The 16,680-nt window shown below is 29.9% G+C and overlaps 2 protein-coding genes across 2 annotated transcripts; both read right to left on the bottom strand.

Moving 5' to 3' along the window:
- Window positions 1-1,539: 1,539 nt before the first annotated feature.
- On the bottom strand, window positions 1,540-4,634 carry LOC127068534 (zinc finger protein 343-like). Its single transcript, XM_051004816.1, has 2 exons — window positions 4,271-4,634; window positions 1,540-1,850 (listed from the first exon to the last, which is right to left on the bottom strand). The coding sequence occupies exons 1-2, from the start codon at window positions 4,632-4,634 to the stop codon at window positions 1,540-1,542; spliced, it is 675 nt and encodes a 224-aa protein (XP_050860773.1).
- An 838-nt stretch (window positions 4,635-5,472) lies between these two features.
- On the bottom strand, window positions 5,473-14,890 carry LOC127068533 (zinc finger protein 57-like). Its single transcript, XM_051004815.1, has 3 exons — window positions 14,788-14,890; window positions 13,705-13,893; window positions 5,473-7,608 (listed from the first exon to the last, which is right to left on the bottom strand). Exons 1-3 carry the CDS (start codon window positions 14,888-14,890, stop codon window positions 7,367-7,369), a joined length of 534 nt encoding a protein of 177 aa, XP_050860772.1. The 3' UTR covers window positions 5,473-7,366.
- Window positions 14,891-16,680: the final 1,790 nt, after the last annotated feature.

Genomic DNA, 16,680 nt, shown 5'->3' with positions numbered 1-16,680 from the left:
GATCATTACATTGGAAATCTTATTGTCATAGATGATTACAAATATAATTTTAATTGGTTATCGATTGGTGATTAGCAATTAATTGTTTTCTCCAAAATGAGAAAGAGAGACAGACAGAGAAAGAAAATAGAAATAGAAAAGATCGGAAAGGGAAGAGGAAAGAAAAAAAAAAGGAAAAAGAGAAAGAAAAAATAACAAAATAAAATTAAATAAATGATGTCATTTAAAAATCAGCGAAAAGCAAAAAGACAAAAATAACATTTGTATTATGAATAATCGGATAAAGAGAGAAAGAGAGAGAGAGAGAGAGAGAGAAAAAAAGAGAGCGTGAGAGAAATTAATAGAAAAGAAAAGCGCAGCAAGAGAAAGTTTCTCCTTCTTATCCATATTTTTGTTGTTGTTTTTCTGTTTTCCTTTTTTTTGCGCAGAAAGCGAGATCATGTCTAGTGATCGTCATGGAAATGGGCGTTCAACTCGGTCCTTGTCCTGAATGTTCTCTTGCAAACAGCACACTGATATCTCTTCAATATTTCAGGACACTCGTACATAACGTGCCTTCGTAATTCCTCGAAATTCATGAAACCAACGTTGCAGTCCAAACAAATGTGAAGATCTCGAAGTTCGCTAGGTCCACGTACTTGAATATTATTTGGTGTGACAAAGACGCTGCTACGTTTCCTTTCGATCATAGTTTCCGTAGGCATTCTATAACGTAGCCTACCCTGCCAATCATTACGAAGCTGATTATGTAGATGATGATGATGATGATTATGTTGTTGTTGTTCGGTTGCTTTTTTGGCTAACGCTGAGACATCGACGAACTCGATAGGTGCTCTTCTCGTATGAGTCGATCTTCTTGGGATCATCATCATCCTGTCCTCTTTCTCCAGTCGAGTGTTGTACTTCCTTATGTTATCTGAAAAGGAAAGATAAATGTTCTTGTTAGAATCATTCTTTCTCTTTTTTTCACTCTTGTCTGCTCCATTTTTTATTTGTTTATTTATTTATTTATTTATTTTTTCTTTTTGTTTCTTTTTTTTTTTTTACCTTTCTTTCTGGTCTTTTTTTTTCAGATCATAACAAAGTATTAGATAAAATATTATTATTAGATAGAAATTAGTTTATTAACAAATAATGTGTGATTTTCTTGAATTTCAAAAACAAATGAAATGAGAGGAAAATAAAAAAGGAAAAGAAGAAAATGTAACGAGAGAGAGAGAGAGAGAGAGAGAGAGAGAGAGAGAGAGAGAGAGAGAGAGAGAGAGAGAGAGAGAAAGAGAGAGAGAGAGATACGAGAAAAGATTATTTGGAAGAGAAGGAAATAAAATTTTTTTGAGGGAAAGATACTTGTTTAAAGAAAAAATACAGACACAATTTGTTACGAATAAAAATCGTGGTAAATATATATATATATATATATATATATATATATATATATAAATATATGTATAAATGCAAACACAAGATAGTAGAAACTCAATATCGATCAATTTATTATATTAAATAACATATTAGTAAATTTCGTCAAAGTAATGTTCCTCATAATGTGTTATGTTTTGTTTTAATGTGATTTCTAAGGACATAACGTCTGTAAAAATTCTTCATGCATATTCGACAACAATATTTCGGGGATTTTTCACATTCGTATCGTTGATGTCTCATCAGATTGGCCATCCACTTGTAACCCTTGCCACATTCGCCGCACATAAAATGTTGATCCTCCGGTAGCGTCGTTTGGCCACGATGAATCGTAGTAAACGACGATGAAGATGACGATGTCGTTGGATTATTCATGATAAATTCCAATTTATCAATTGCTGAATAACCCTTATCGGTGATCGGCTTCGATTCTGAAATATCAAACAGTTTTAGTCATTTATGAGAGAGAATTTTTATTTTTATATATTTTATAGACAATTTTTTTTTTTATATACACAATACACCACAAATCCATTATAATTTTATAAGTGTTCTTTTCTTTACAATTAAATAAGCCCAATGAGACGATCGAAAAATATATTGTGTAAATGAATGAATGGGTGAATGCATGAATGAATGAATGAATGAATGAATGATGAATGAATGAATGGCTGAATGAATGAATGAATGAATGAATGAATGAATGAATAAATCAATCAATCAATCAATCATTTCGTTGATAATTATTTTACCTGCTGACTCCTCGGCTATATTTTCTTTGTTTTCTTTCTTTTCCTTTTTCTATACGTATACATATAACATTGATATAATAAAATTCAATCAAATTTGTGTGTGACATACATAATTAAATTGAAAAACAAAAAAAAAGAAGAAACACATAGATTTATCGAAATTACGATGGAATAGGATTTTTACATGTTTACATTAAGATCCGTTTATTCACATTAGTATACATAAAACGTTATGAATACAAAGCATTATCGGTGAGTGTCGCCAATCGAGAGAGAGAGAGAGAGAGAGAGAGAAAGAGAGAGAAAGAGGAGAGGGAGAGAGAGAGAGAGAGAGAGAGAGAGAGAGAGAGAGAGAGAGATAGACGAACATTATTAAAATAAATTATATATATGTAATTATATTCATGATTTTCTGTTTTTCTTTTCTTTCTTTCTTTTTTTCAACTACAAGAGTATATCTTTTGTGTTCTTTTTTTTCTTTTCTTTATATTTTCTCTTCTCTTCTCTCTTCTTTTAATTGCATTTTACAAACATAATAATCGGTAATAAAAAAATGAAGAAATGCAATTGTATCTTTTCTTTTCTAACCCTTTGATCGCTATGGACGCATATATGTGCACAATATTCATCACAATGTTTAAATCTGATGAGTTACGCACCAAAAGGGTTAAATTATTTTGTTTTTTCTTTTTTAAAGATAAAAAAGATCATTTCACTGTAAAAGCGTTTTAATATTTTCGATATACATACATACATATATATATATGTACATAGACATACACACACATACACACATATATATATATAAATGTATGTATATTTAGCAAAAATTTGAGAATTGTAGATGTATCAGTCAGGGTATTTGTTTAATTATTAATCATTATTTTGTTCTATGATACGACGAGGGTTTCTATTATCATTGGCCGTATAATAAAAAAAAGAAAAAAAAGGAATAAAAATAAATGGAAATGAGAAAGGTAAGAGAAAAACGAAATATAAAAATCGAGATTCAAAATGATCGCTCTGCTTAATGAGCGACTATCGATACAAATATTATAATCAATGATCTCTCGTTTGGTACATGATAAACAATACGATATTTCGAAATCGTATGATAAATTGTTTTATTTACAAATTGGGTGGTAGGGTGAAGGGAGGGAGAAAAAAACAAGGGAAAAAACATTAAAAATGAAAACGTTGCATTAATACATATTAAGGCATAAAAAAAAAGATATATATATATATATATATATATATATATATATATATATATACAGGATGGACGAAGTCTCTAAATTGGAACAAAAAGTTCCTAGACGATTTTAACAATCAATTAGGAACTCTTTGCTTCGACATTTTTTAGGCTCTTCTAAATTAAATTGGAAAAAAACGAGTAATTAATTTTTCAAATCACCTAGTAACTTTCAATCCATAAATAGAGACACATTTGTCCTGCTCACTGCACATTAGAAACGTCGACAGTTCATTAATTTTTTATATCGATCTTCGAGATACAATGAGTGTCGGAGGAATAAAAAAAAAAAAAAAATGGAAAAAAGAGAAGAAGGAACAATATTTTTTAAAAACATAGTCGCGTTCATTAATTAATACGAATATTAAAATTGTCATTAAAACTGGTATATATAAATAAATAAATATATATATTTATTTATTTATTTTTATATATATATATATATATATATATATATAGAGAGAGAGAGAGAGATATGCACGATACAAATTTATAAAAAATTTGCATAAAAATTGTTATATATCATTATTTTTCTTTTTTTCCAATTTTCTTTTTCTCTTTTTGAAGACAGACACTCGTGATAAGAAGCACGACGACTCAGATGTCTTTTTTATTCTTTTAATATCTCGAAAGTCGACAAAAAATACAATAAAAAATATAAAACGGGATAGTAAAACAAAATGAAAAAAAAAAAAAACTGAAGAGTGAGAAGAAGAAGAAAAAGAAGAAAAACAAGAAATAATAATAATAATAATAATAATAATAATAATAATAATAATAATAATAATAATAATACAATAGGAAAAGAGAATATCGCGAAAGAGTATCTACATGAAAGATTAAGAACCGTCACGTTCGTCTGCCAAATATGGCGAGTCGCTTCTTTTTTGCATAATGTGACGAAGTCTTCTTTGACATCCGACGATGTGAGAGTTCAATACGAATCTATGTTTGAATCTTCGATCGCAAATCGGGCAGACCTCGCAGGGTATGACCCCGCATTCTAATCTCCTATGACGGCTCAATGACGTAGGCGCCTTGTAAGTCTTCCCGCACCTGTTGCAAACGTATTTAGCATCTGCGGTATTGTTCCTCGAGGAATCCTTTCTCTTTTGATATCTTATAGTTTTATAAGGTGCATTGGCGTAACCACGCGACCAGGTAACCTCGTTCCTCTCTTGATACTGTTGTACATCCGACGAGAGTAGCATCGTCGCTAGGAGACCTGAAACGAGACGAGGATCTAACGTTAGTTAAGGTCCTTTGACTTTTTTTTCCTTCCATCCTTCCTTCCATCCTTCCATCCTTCCATCCTTCCATCCTTCCTTCATTCCTTCCTTCCTCCTTCCTTTCTTCTTTTAAATTCCTTTACATTTTCTTTTTATTCATATTTTATTTCTCTTTTTCGCTCAGAACAAATATATCTGTGAAGAGAGAGATAGATAGACAGATAGATAGATAGATAGATAGATAGATAAATAGAGAGAGAAAGAGAGAGAGAGAGAGAGAGAGAGAGAGAGAGAGAGAGAGAGAGAAAGAGGGAGAGAGGGAGAGAGAAAAAGAGGAAGGGGAGAGAGAGAGAGAGAGAGATAGAGTTTTTTTTTCCTTGGAAGATTTTTTCTAACACCTTTTTTCCTCTCTTTCACTCTTTTTAGGGTATTTTTTATTTCTTCATTTCTTTCTTCTTCTCTTAATAAATTTATTATCTTCGTAATCGAAATGTATTTGTAAGAAGTACATAGAAATACGAGACAAAGGCACGGTGACGACATTATTCGACGGATAGACCATATAATCGGTCACGCAAATCCAGAAAATTCCTAAGAAAAGTCTTAATTATTACATTTTACGTACTATGTATCATATACATGTACAAATACGTCATTATATTATTATCTGATTAAATAAGATTTATTTCTTAATGTCTTTTCTCTCTCGATCGATTTTGTAATCTCGTTCGAAGGATTCTTGGGACGGAGATAGGAAAAAAGTAAATAAGGAATGTGAATAAAAAAATAAATAAGGATTATAAGAGTGAGATAGATAAGAGAGAGAGAGAGAGAGAGAGAGAGAGAGAGAGAGAGAGAGAGAGAGAGAGAGAGAAATAGAGAGAGAGAAAGTGGCTTCGCAGGCAAGCACAGAGATTATTTCATATCCTTTTAAGTGCAATTGCAATTGTTGTTACAAATGATAGGTACATATACATTGCTTTTTTATTGTTTTTATAGACGCTTTGTGTTATTCGCTGATAAGAGAGACTTTTGTGATTCGTGCGTTATCGCAAGCAATTTTCAAAGAGAAAGAGAGAGAGAGAGAGAGACAGAGAGAGATATAGAGAGATAGAAAAAGAGAGAGATAGACAGATATGTGTATGTGTGTGTGTGTCTATATATATATATATATATATATATATATATATATATATATACATACATATGCACATATAGATATGTATAAGTAAGTTATAGTGCCACATTGTCTCTTTTATATATATGTATGTACATTGTATATTTTGTTTTTCTTATAAATTTAAATTTATTTTTTCCTAATAAGCGTACACAAAGATATATTTTATATTATGGGTACCCATAAGTATAATCAATGATTTCAATGTTAAACATACACACACACATGCACGCACGCATCCACACAAGTCCAATTTCATTTCTCTGTTTTATTCTTATTTTCTAATCAGTTCATATACATATTCGCGATCATTATCCACACAATCTTTCGCTAATACTTATCTTTCTTTTGTAAATTTTCAATTCCTCTTTTATAAAAATGTACTGGCGGGCTATGATGGAAGAGATACGATCTTGATTGCTGGAAACAAACATGAGCGCGGTAATTGTTTCACATGATTTTGAGCGACTCAAAATAAATTATCGTAGTGCAGTCCCATCGAACTTTCATTATCACTATTATCAATGTCTGATCTAGGTTTAGACAGTTGGTATAGTCGATTGCTTTGCCATTAGATGCTCCGTTGGACGAATCTTCTAAGAAATGGATTATTTCGTTGTCCGGTCTATGAAAATTATGCCGAATTCATCATTCGTTGCTTTTCTTATTTATTTTTGTTTCAATTCGACAATTAATGTGGAATCCAATATTTTTTCGATATCTCATCGTCGACTGTTTGGTCCCGATGTATGTCAGTTATTTCTTGCACGTTAATCTTGAATCCAATTCCTCAAGTAATGATTTTAATAAAGCACCGTCGTCGAGTTAAAAAGGTCGCTCACAATTCGAACACTATCATCGAGTATGTTTAAATCATCACTAAAGGAAATTTTCTTAATCAACTTTGTTGGCACTTGTAAACTCGATCACGTCCCTATAGAAACCCACGAATGTTTTCTCGTTGCGATCTTCCTGTTGGTTTCCTCGATTTCGAAATATCGACAAAATTATATGTTGCATGTGTTTTCTTCCGAAGATTCGTAATCCGTCATTTTGTGTTTTGGGATAATAGAAAACTATTTTTTGTTTTTCTTTCTTTTTCTTTTTCTTTGTTGAAAACAATAAATTCACAAAAAATGCTTTACAATATACGTAACACGTTATCACAAGTCCGAGAGATTTAAATCGAACTTAACTGATGGCTAATTTATTTATTAAAATAGATATCTCGATGGCTTAAGGGTACCCCATAATACGATATCTTATAGTTCTTTCGTGTTTTCTCTTTACGACGATGTCTCTTTGGTCATGAACTAGTAAAAATCAACAAAAGTAAATAAATTGTGCGTTCGAAGTTTTTTCTTCAAAACTATAAACATAATCTAATATTTATCCTCGTTATTTTGCCATAACAGAGAGATAAATAATATTACGAGTGTTGGAGTTAAAAGAAATAATTTTTCTTCTTTTCTTTTTTCTTTCTGCCCTTCTTCTTTTTTCTTTTTTTTCTTTTTCTTTCTTCTTTTTTTCTCTCGGTTCACGTAAATCCTCTTTTTCGACCACACGATGAGAGATGACTCGTTAGTTTGAATCTGTGCGTGAATTTTTTTCCACAAATCGGACATGTCTCTTTTGGTTCGACGCCGCACTCTAGCCTTAAGTGTCTTCTTAGGGATGTATACAATTGATAACTCTTCCCGCATCTCGTACATTTATGGATGACAGATTTCTTCTTTTGCGGTAGATTAATCATCCTCCTCACCTTCAGCAGCTTCGGCACTGTCCAACAGAAAAAAAGAAATATCGGAGATCAGTTCGTTATTTATTTGTTCCATTTTTCTTTTTTTTTTTTTTTTCTTTTGTATATGTTATTTCGATCTCGTATTCCAAATGTTCGAGAAAATTTGTTGGTTCCTCCTCCTTCGTTCTGCGCACAGCGGGTTGTGATCAAGAGTGTGTACAGTGAAATTCGAATGCGAGTTTTACGTACATTCTTTTTATTGTATTTTTGTTTCGTTTCTTTTTTAATTTTTTTTTTTAGTAAAAAAAGAATATCAGAAAAGTATCGTTCAAAAAAGAGAAAGAGAGAGAAAGAGAGAGAGAGAGAGAGAGAGAGAGAGAAAGAGAGAGACAGAGAATAAGAAGAAAAAACATTGATATATAATACGACGAAAAAAGTTGTATTGTGAATTGTATCAAATAAATTTTTATATCGACAATTTTATATCGACAATTATAATTATTATTCTTTGTAGGTTTACAAGAATTTTTCGTCAGTGTAATGTATTTATTTTGTATTTGTTAAAAGTTTATTTGTTTGTTTTTTGTTTTTTATTTATTTTTTAATTAAGTCGTGCAAATCAATCAAATCGCAGAAGTTTCAGATTATTTACAAACTGAATTTACATACGTCAATTTTTGATTGTTTCTTATAAAAGAAAATAAAAAGAGAAAAAAAATATATATATATACGTATATGTATATATGTACTTATTTATATATTGTATAGTTTTGTTTGTACGGAAAAATCTCGCATGTCACATTTTTATTCCCACAAATTTCTGTGTACAATTTAATCTTTTCTACAAGCGACGTTTCGTCGTTTTCATTTTTTACGATAAAAGAATAAATATATCTTCGCATATGCATTTTTTTTTTTCATAAACACATCAATCTGTATACATTTTGGAGCACGAGTAATGCATAAGTTTAAATATTTTGAAATTATCATTACAGGCATCATCTTTCCTGACACATAGTCATATGTATATATATATCTGTATATAGAAGAGAAACAAGGGAAAATAATAAACGAACAAAATAAAAAAAAAAATAAAAAAAGGAAAACCAAAAAGAAAAGAAATAAAAAGAATAATATTTTTAATGATTCAGTTCAATAAATCTAGCTTTGTCACGTTGACGTTTCGTGTGTTTCGTTTCGTTAACGTGCCTCGACAAATGATATTTTCTCTTGAACTTTTTCCCGCACATTGGACAACCAAAGGTACGTTCCAGTTGACATTCCCTTTTGTGTCGCAGAAGATAATCGTTTCTTTTGTACCTCCTACCGCAATTTGGACAGATAACGCAGAGGATCTTGAATGTCGGTAATTTAATATTGAACTTGTACTCCGTGTCTGAAAAAAAATCCAAAATTACATTCGATTAGTTGGACAAAATTTCATGATTATTTGGAATAATATTTTTCTTTGTTGTTTGTTTGTATTTCGTTTCGTTTCGATTCGTTTCGTTTTGTTTCGTTTATTATTTTGTATGTTTAATAAATATAACAACACGATTATACCAACAATTATTATTATATATTAATAGTAATGACATTAACAGGGAGATAAATGATGTTGCGAATGTTAGAATTTGAGAAATATGATTTTATTTGATTTTTTCTTTTCCGTTTTTCCTTCTTGTTCACTTAATTCCTCTCTTTCGACTGCACGACGATAGATGACACGTAAGATTGTATCTGTGTGTGAATTTCTTCCTACAAATTGGACAGGTCTCTTTCGGTTCGACGCCGCATTCCAATCTTAGGTGTCTTCTCAGGGACGTATGCAATTGATAACCCTTTCCACATCTCATACACTTATGAATGAGTTGCGATAGATTGACCGTTCTCTTCGTCTTCAGCATCCACGGCACTGTCCAACAGAAAAGAAAAACAATAGATCAGTTCGTTTGTTATTATTTTTCTTTTCCTTTATTTTTTTCCCCCATTTTTTCTTTCTCTCTGTTCTTTTTCTTTTTTTCTTTTTTTCTGTTTTGCACGTTACTTCGAACGAAAATTTCTCGATTGGTTCTCCTATACTTCGCTGCACACAGTGGTTCGTTGTGATCAAAGGAAATTCGAATTTTATTTGTGAACTGTTTTATTCCGTTCTTTTTCTTTCTTTCTTTTTTTTTTTTTTTACTAAAACATGAAAATTAAAAAAGTTTCATTAAAAAAACAGACAGAGATAGAAAGATAGAGAGATAGAGAGAAAGAGAGAGAGAGAGAGAGAGAGAGAGAGAGAGAGAGAGAGAGAGAGAGAAAGGGACAGAACAAAGAAAAATATTATTTTATAAATCAACGAAAAAAAAAATATTATCTTATAAATCAAGGAAAAAAGAAAGTTGTATTGTATAAAATAATTCGCGCATCGACATTATTTGTTGTCGGTTTGTAAAAATATTTTATTCGTCTTTCGATTTAATATGAGTGTGTTTTCTTTCTTTTTTTTTTTTTTTTTTCTTTAATCAAATCTGACAAGATAAATAAATATCGTGACAATACAAATTCGGATTTTTCAATTATAATCGACAATTATAATCGACAATTGTATTTTTTCTTTTTTTTTATCGCTGCTAAATATTGGGTTGGCCAATAAATAATATCGGAAATGTTTAATATCGAAATGTAGTTTTATAAATGATTCTAAGAAAAGATCAATTTTGTGAGACTTTTTTCTTTTTGCAGATTGTAAAAAGATTCTTAGAATCGCAATTGTAAAATTTGATGAAAGAGATAAGTAATATTGGATGTATTAAAAATTCCAATATCATTTATTGGCTAATTCAATATATATTATCGGTATCGGAATACATTATCAAGTTATCAAAATAGCGTTAATTAGTATTATCTTAAATCGTGTATAACGTTATACGTCATACGTTGTTATTTCTTTCGTGTTTCCGTGCGAGATCATTCTTCTGTGTATCGTCGGTCCACCAGGTCGTAGATCCAGATTCCTATAGCGCAAATGTGTTCGTATCGAAAATCGTTAACAGCGAAATAAAGTGGCGCGATGCAAGTTATTGCAGATTATGCAGAACAGCTCAATTGAGAATCTTATTATGAAGAAAATACCTATATGGTGAATATGAAGATTTGGAGGATGCAGATAAAAAGCATTATGTTATATAAAAATCGATACAAGAATAAAACCAGTATCAAAGGATGCAGCAGCAGGAGCAGCAGCAGCAGCAGCAGCAGCAGCAGCAGCAACAGCAACAGATGGAGTATATAAAAAGATTGAAAACTATAAAATAAGCTTGGAATGAGTCAGCGAAGATTTATTATTATCCAAAAGAAAATTCATAGTTTATGCAGTGTATTATGAAAATACAAAGAAAAACTATTTAAAGCTATCTTATCCAGTCTTATTAAACGAGTGATATCGATTTTAGATAAGGATTATTCTGCTTGCAGGAGGATTCAATCAATTTGATCATACGAACTTTGAATAATATGTTAAAAGATAGAAAAGGATGTTATCGAAAAAACCTTATTCAAAAAAAGAAGGAAAAATAATTACAAACACACGCACGCACGCATTCAACATACATAGATACGTACATGCATGCGACAAGAACTATTTTTCATTATCGATTAAATATAAAAGATTTTTGTACTAAGTAAAGAGACTAAGGAAGGATAAAAGAAAAATCAGGATAGTATAATTAAGAAAGACGGAGAGAGAGAGCGAGAGAGAGATAGAAAGAGAAAGAGAGAGAGAGAGAGAGAGAGAGAGAGAGAGAGAGAGAGAGAGAGAAAGAGAGAGATATTTAAAGAAGAGAAAGATTAATTTATAGAACAACAAGTAAAGAAAAAAAAAATTAGTATATTGTGTATACTGCAGTCCTTGAATGTTTGAATTTCTCGTCTGAAAATGACAAAATAACTTTCGATTAGTTGGATAAATTGCAAAATTATTTTGTACAATATTTCTTTTTTTGTTCTTTTTACTTACCTATATATATATATACATAAGAAAATAATATCATTAATATAAATAATATTATAATACTTCACTGTACAATGATAGTAGTTTTCCAATGAAATTCGAATTCGATTTTTGTACGTATTGTCATTATTATCTTCTTTTCTCTTTTTATTTTATTTCTCTTTGTTCTTGCAGCTGTCACTCACTAAGTCCTAAGATCTTCTTAGGTATCTGTCTGGATTATTCATTTAAAAACGCGCGAAGGAATTATTTTCACTGGCACAAAATGGAGTGCCTTTGTCTTTCAACGTTATACGAATTCGTTTCCCAATATAACAACACTCGTGAACACGTATATCGAGATGTCTATTTTATTGCGAGTCAGTGAATGATAATCGAATAAAATGTTAATTGATAATCAAATGTTGTATATATAGATCTTCGAAAAAAAAGAAAGTTAAGGAAAGAAAGGGATTTGTTATAGAGATTCAATGGATAATTAATAACAGGATTCTATTAAGATCGATTAATTATGAAACAAGAAAGTTCAGGCGAAAACAAGGTAATCATATGTTACAGGGATTTGTCTAAGTTTAACATTCGTAAAACGTATGTTCTTCAATTATATTACAAAATAACTGTGTATACTTTACTTAAAAAAAAAAAAAAAAAAAAGGAAAAGAAGAAGACTTTTATAAATACATTTGTATTGTATTGTTGTTATAACAAAACGGGTATTTTCTTTTCTGTTTTTTTTTCTTTTTTTTTTTTTATTTTTTTTAATCGTCTCTTGCAACATTGCGAGAATGAGGATCTATCACACGTCGATGTAATGAATCAGTCTTCTATGGGATTGCCAACGGTGTTTGTGCTTGAATTTTCTTCCGCAAATCTTGCACTCGAATTTCGGCTCTTTACCGCATTCCACACGAAGATGTTTCTTCAATGAGTCTTTCCAAACGTATTGTTTGCTGCACTGCCAACATTTCCATGTCTTCTCAGCTGAAAAGAAATATCGGTCGATCGTTATAATGAACATTATTAATTGTTAAATATACCAATAAAATGCACTAAAGAAAAAAAGAAGAAATATTATTTTCGTTAATCTTCAATTATGACACTTTTAACATAAAGAGAAATAATAATGATCATGATAATGAAAAAATAAAAAAAAGGAAAAGAAAAAGAAAGTTATTTTCTTTTTTTTGGAGTTATTTTCATAAGAAGAAATCTTGCAGAATATTTTTTCTTTTATAAATCGTTTAATTAAAAAATTATTCATGTGTGCGTGTCATAATTAAAGATGAAACGAATGAATAACAAGTGTGAACGAATGAACTAGCAGGACGTGGTATTTGGATATTTTTCTTTTACCTTTTTTTCTTTTTACTAAAAAAACTACGCCTACGATGGACATAAATCGAACGGTGTATGCTGGAAGATATACAACAACAACGACAACAACGAAAAATAACAAAAGAAAAAAAAACGAAAAGAGAAGAAAATAAATGAATTGAAAAGAAGAAAATACGAAGGAGGACTTATTGCTTTATATCTATTTATAAAAAAATGAATCAGAATGAATTAGTCACAGATATTGCAAGGCATATCATCATGGACATATTTATTATGCAATAAATCCTCTATGTGTATTCTGAGAGAACGATATTTTGATAGAAATAAAAACGAGATGAAAAAATGAAAAACAACCAAATAGAAGAAACAAAAAAAAAGGAAACTAATGTCGAGTGTTCGATTAAAGCCGAGGATTAATAAGAAACGATTTGTGTGGGTGTTTGATATGCATGTGACTGTAGCATATATAGTTTTCTTTCATGGTCCTTTTTGTGAAATAAAAGTAGACGCTGAGAGGTGAATGTTATGAAAAGAAAAAGATCGATTTTATTGCATACAACAATTTTAATAAATCTCTCTCTCTCTCTCTCTCTCTCTTTCTCTCTCTCTCTCTCTTTCTCGCTCACTCTTCTTTTCTCTACTTTTTGTTCGTTAGTTTGTTTGCTTCCGATATTTTGGTATTGAAGAAAGAATAAAAAAAGAAGAAGAAGGATCGAAGGATCGATTTTTTTTTCCTATCCATTTTTCTCTCTTTTTTTTTCTTTTTTTTTCTATTTTTTTTTCTTTTTTTTCTGTTTGAATTACAGATCGATGTGATGCACGCATTTAGCGTGCGACTGCCAGCGATGCTTGTGTTTGAATTTTCTTCCGCATACAGGACACTTGAAAGTTGGTTCCTTGCCGCATTCGACGCGCATGTGATTCTTCAATGAACCTCGCCATAGATAACGTTTGCCACATTGAAAGCAGACCCAATTCTTTTGCAAGTAGACTGAAAAAAACAAGCAGAAAAGGAAAAGAAAAAATAATGGAGACTCGTGATTAGAGATTAGCGTTAGATCGTTGTTACTGCGAGACGTTTTCTATTTTTTATTTCAATTTATTCTGTTCTTTTTTTTCTTTTCTTCGTCAACATCACTATAAAATTATAAACCATTTTGAAAAAGGAACGATCGTGGTTTTTGTGTTAATAATTAAGAAAAAAAAAAAAAAGAAAAAAAGCTAGACGGAGTTGTGTGTGTGTGTTCTTATATTTCATTTTATTTCTCTTTTACTTTCTTTATTTTTTCTTTTTTTTTTTTCCTTTTGCATAAGGTCGAACAAAATTTTTGTCATATTCGTTTCTTTTCTTTTCTTTTCTTTTCTTTTTTTTTGTGTTTGTTTTATTTTCTCTTCCTATGATATCATCACGCAAACTTATTTGTGATTTTTGATATATCATAGGAAGATACAAACCTGTGATAATACTTTGGTTGTCTAGTTAGTTTAAATTATTAAAAACGCAGCTTTATTAATTCGTACAACAGCACATGCACACAATCTCGTAGACAAAAAAATATACAGGGGTGGGGCCAAAAGTTTTTTTTCTTTTCCTTCATGTTTTTTTTTCTTTTTTTTTTTGAGGATTGGTTCGAATTATATATTTTGTAGAATTATTTTTTTATCCAAAATGAGACACATATACAGATAATGCATAAAAATATTTTATTCTTGAAAAAAAAAATCGTTCCTTCATATACTATTTATATTATTTGTCAAATTTTCGGAATTCCTCGTGACAAAATATATGTATGTGTCATTTTTAATATATCAAATGATTAGAATTGTTTTTTCATAATCAAAAAACCGCAGAATATGATGATTCAACCATCATTGTCATCATTACTTGTTTTCGTTGGAAAGTCGAAGTTCCTTGAATTTTCAATTACATTTGAAAATAAAATATCTCTATTACAAATTTCACAGATTTCACACAAAAAATTTTTCATGTAACCACTTTTTTTAACAATACATGCAGTCGTAAAATCGAATCTGAAGCAGACCTACAAATATATTTATTAAGGTGTGTTAAGTTTGGACAATGTAACTTCGAAATAAAAAGAAGAAAGCAAGTAATAATAATTTTAATAATAATAATAATAATAATACTAATGCTAATACTAATACTAATAATAATAATAATAATAATAATAATAATAATAATAATAATAATAATAATAGTAAAAAAATATCTTCAAATGGATCACAAACGAAATTGAAAACCATCTAGGAAACAAAAAAGACCAAGAAAAACAAACAAATTTCGAAATTTTTTTTTCGAGATTTAAAAACAAAAAATTCGGAAACGATTCATATAATTTGCGTTTTAACGAATTCTGAAAGAGAATGAATTTAAAAAAAGAGAAAAAGCAATCCGATCGGATCTCGATCGATATGGTTGATATATAAAGTGACTTGTACAGAAATAAAAAGATTTATACAGAAAGAAAAAGCTAAAGATCGATAATAAATCAAATGGACGAATGAAATCGTGTATTTGGCGCGCGAATAAAATTAAATACGAAGATTTTGTTTTTTTTCTTGTTTTTTTCTTTCCTCTTTTTAGGATACACTAATATAAATGGTAGAGGAGTTGAGGATTTAAATTTTCTTGGGACGATTTTCGAACGATAAATTAAATTACACGAAGAAAAATTAGAAGTTAGAAATCGATCGATTAATTATTTACAATGACTAATATTTTTTCCAGTACGAAGGATTATTATCGGATATTATCGTATATAAGAAAAGAATGTATGGCATTTCTATTCGTCAGTTTCCGAAATTTTTTTTATTGGAAGAGCATCGTTTCAGAGAAGACATCCTAATAACAATAAGAAAAAGAAGAAAATGAAAGAAATAAGAAAAAGAAGAAAAGAAAGACAGCGTCCGATCAGATTATATATGAATTCCTTTAGGTATTTTCCATTCGTGAGTGTCTATTAAATGTTTCTTCAATAACCACTTGTAACGTATCTTAATTCCACATATCGGACAGCTATGTTGCGGATCCTTTCCGCAGACGTAACGATGATGTCGAATCAACGAATCCTTCCATTTGTACTTTTTTCCACAATTCTTGCAGCCGTAATATTTAATGTGAAGCCAGCCTAGAATATACAAATATCAAGATGTGTTAATTGGCGAGTCAAGAAAAAAACAAAAGGAGATAAGTAAATAAATAAATAAATAAATAAATAAATAAATAAATAAATGAAAAATGTTTCACAAGTTCGTAATCGTTTTTATCGTGATTTTGTGCCTATGGGAATAATTTTGTGAATAAAAAAGAAAAAAGAAAGAAAAGAAAGAAAGGAAAAGAAAGCAAAAGCTGGAATATCAAAAAGTGATGAAACTTTTTAATCAGTTATCAAATCCTTTTTCTCTCGATAGAAGTATACATATAAAGAAACAAGTGTGTGTGCGTGTGTTTTGAATTGTTAATTCGAAATTTACTTTATGTAATTACAAGAATATTAATTTACATTTTGAAATGTCTGTTATAAAAGTAAAGAAAAAAGAAGAGAAACAAAAAAGTAATTGCACGATGATGATGAGAAAGAAATGAGAAAAGAAAAAAAAAGAGAGAAAGAAATAGAAAGAGAAAGAGAAAGAGAGAGATGGGAGAAGAGAGAAAGATATTATTATGGATGCACGAGTATATCTATGTGCTTTTTTTGTTCCCATGATTAAAACATTTCCATGAACCATTCGTGAACGTTCATTAAATGTTTCTTCA

This window comes from Vespula vulgaris, chromosome 13 (assembly GCF_905475345.1).
Source record: "Vespula vulgaris chromosome 13, iyVesVulg1.1, whole genome shotgun sequence".
Classification (NCBI taxonomy): domain Eukaryota; kingdom Metazoa; phylum Arthropoda; class Insecta; order Hymenoptera; family Vespidae; genus Vespula; species Vespula vulgaris.
This window is presented reverse-complemented; position numbering and strand designations above follow the sequence as displayed.

Excerpts from the sequence above, each read along its gene's own strand:
- LOC127068534 (XM_051004816.1), bottom strand. The coding sequence starts at position 4,634 with ATGCTACTCTCGTCGGATGTACAACAGTATCAAGAGAGGAACGAGGTT. Across the intron at positions 1,851-4,270 it reads TTTGGCAGACGAACGTGACG|AATCGAAGCCGATCACCGAT; the intron begins GTTCTTAATCTT and ends TTGATATTTCAG.
- LOC127068533 (XM_051004815.1), bottom strand. The coding sequence starts at position 14,890 with ATGAAAAATTTTTTGTGTGAAATCTGTGAAATTTGTAATAGAGATATT. Across the intron at positions 13,894-14,787 it reads CGACTTTCCAACGAAAACAA|TCTACTTGCAAAAGAATTGG; the intron begins GTAATGATGACA and ends TGTTTTTTTCAG. Across the intron at positions 7,609-13,704 it reads CGTGCATCACATCGATCTGT|TGCCGAAGCTGCTGAAGGTG; the intron begins AATTCAAACAGA and ends TCTGTTGGACAG.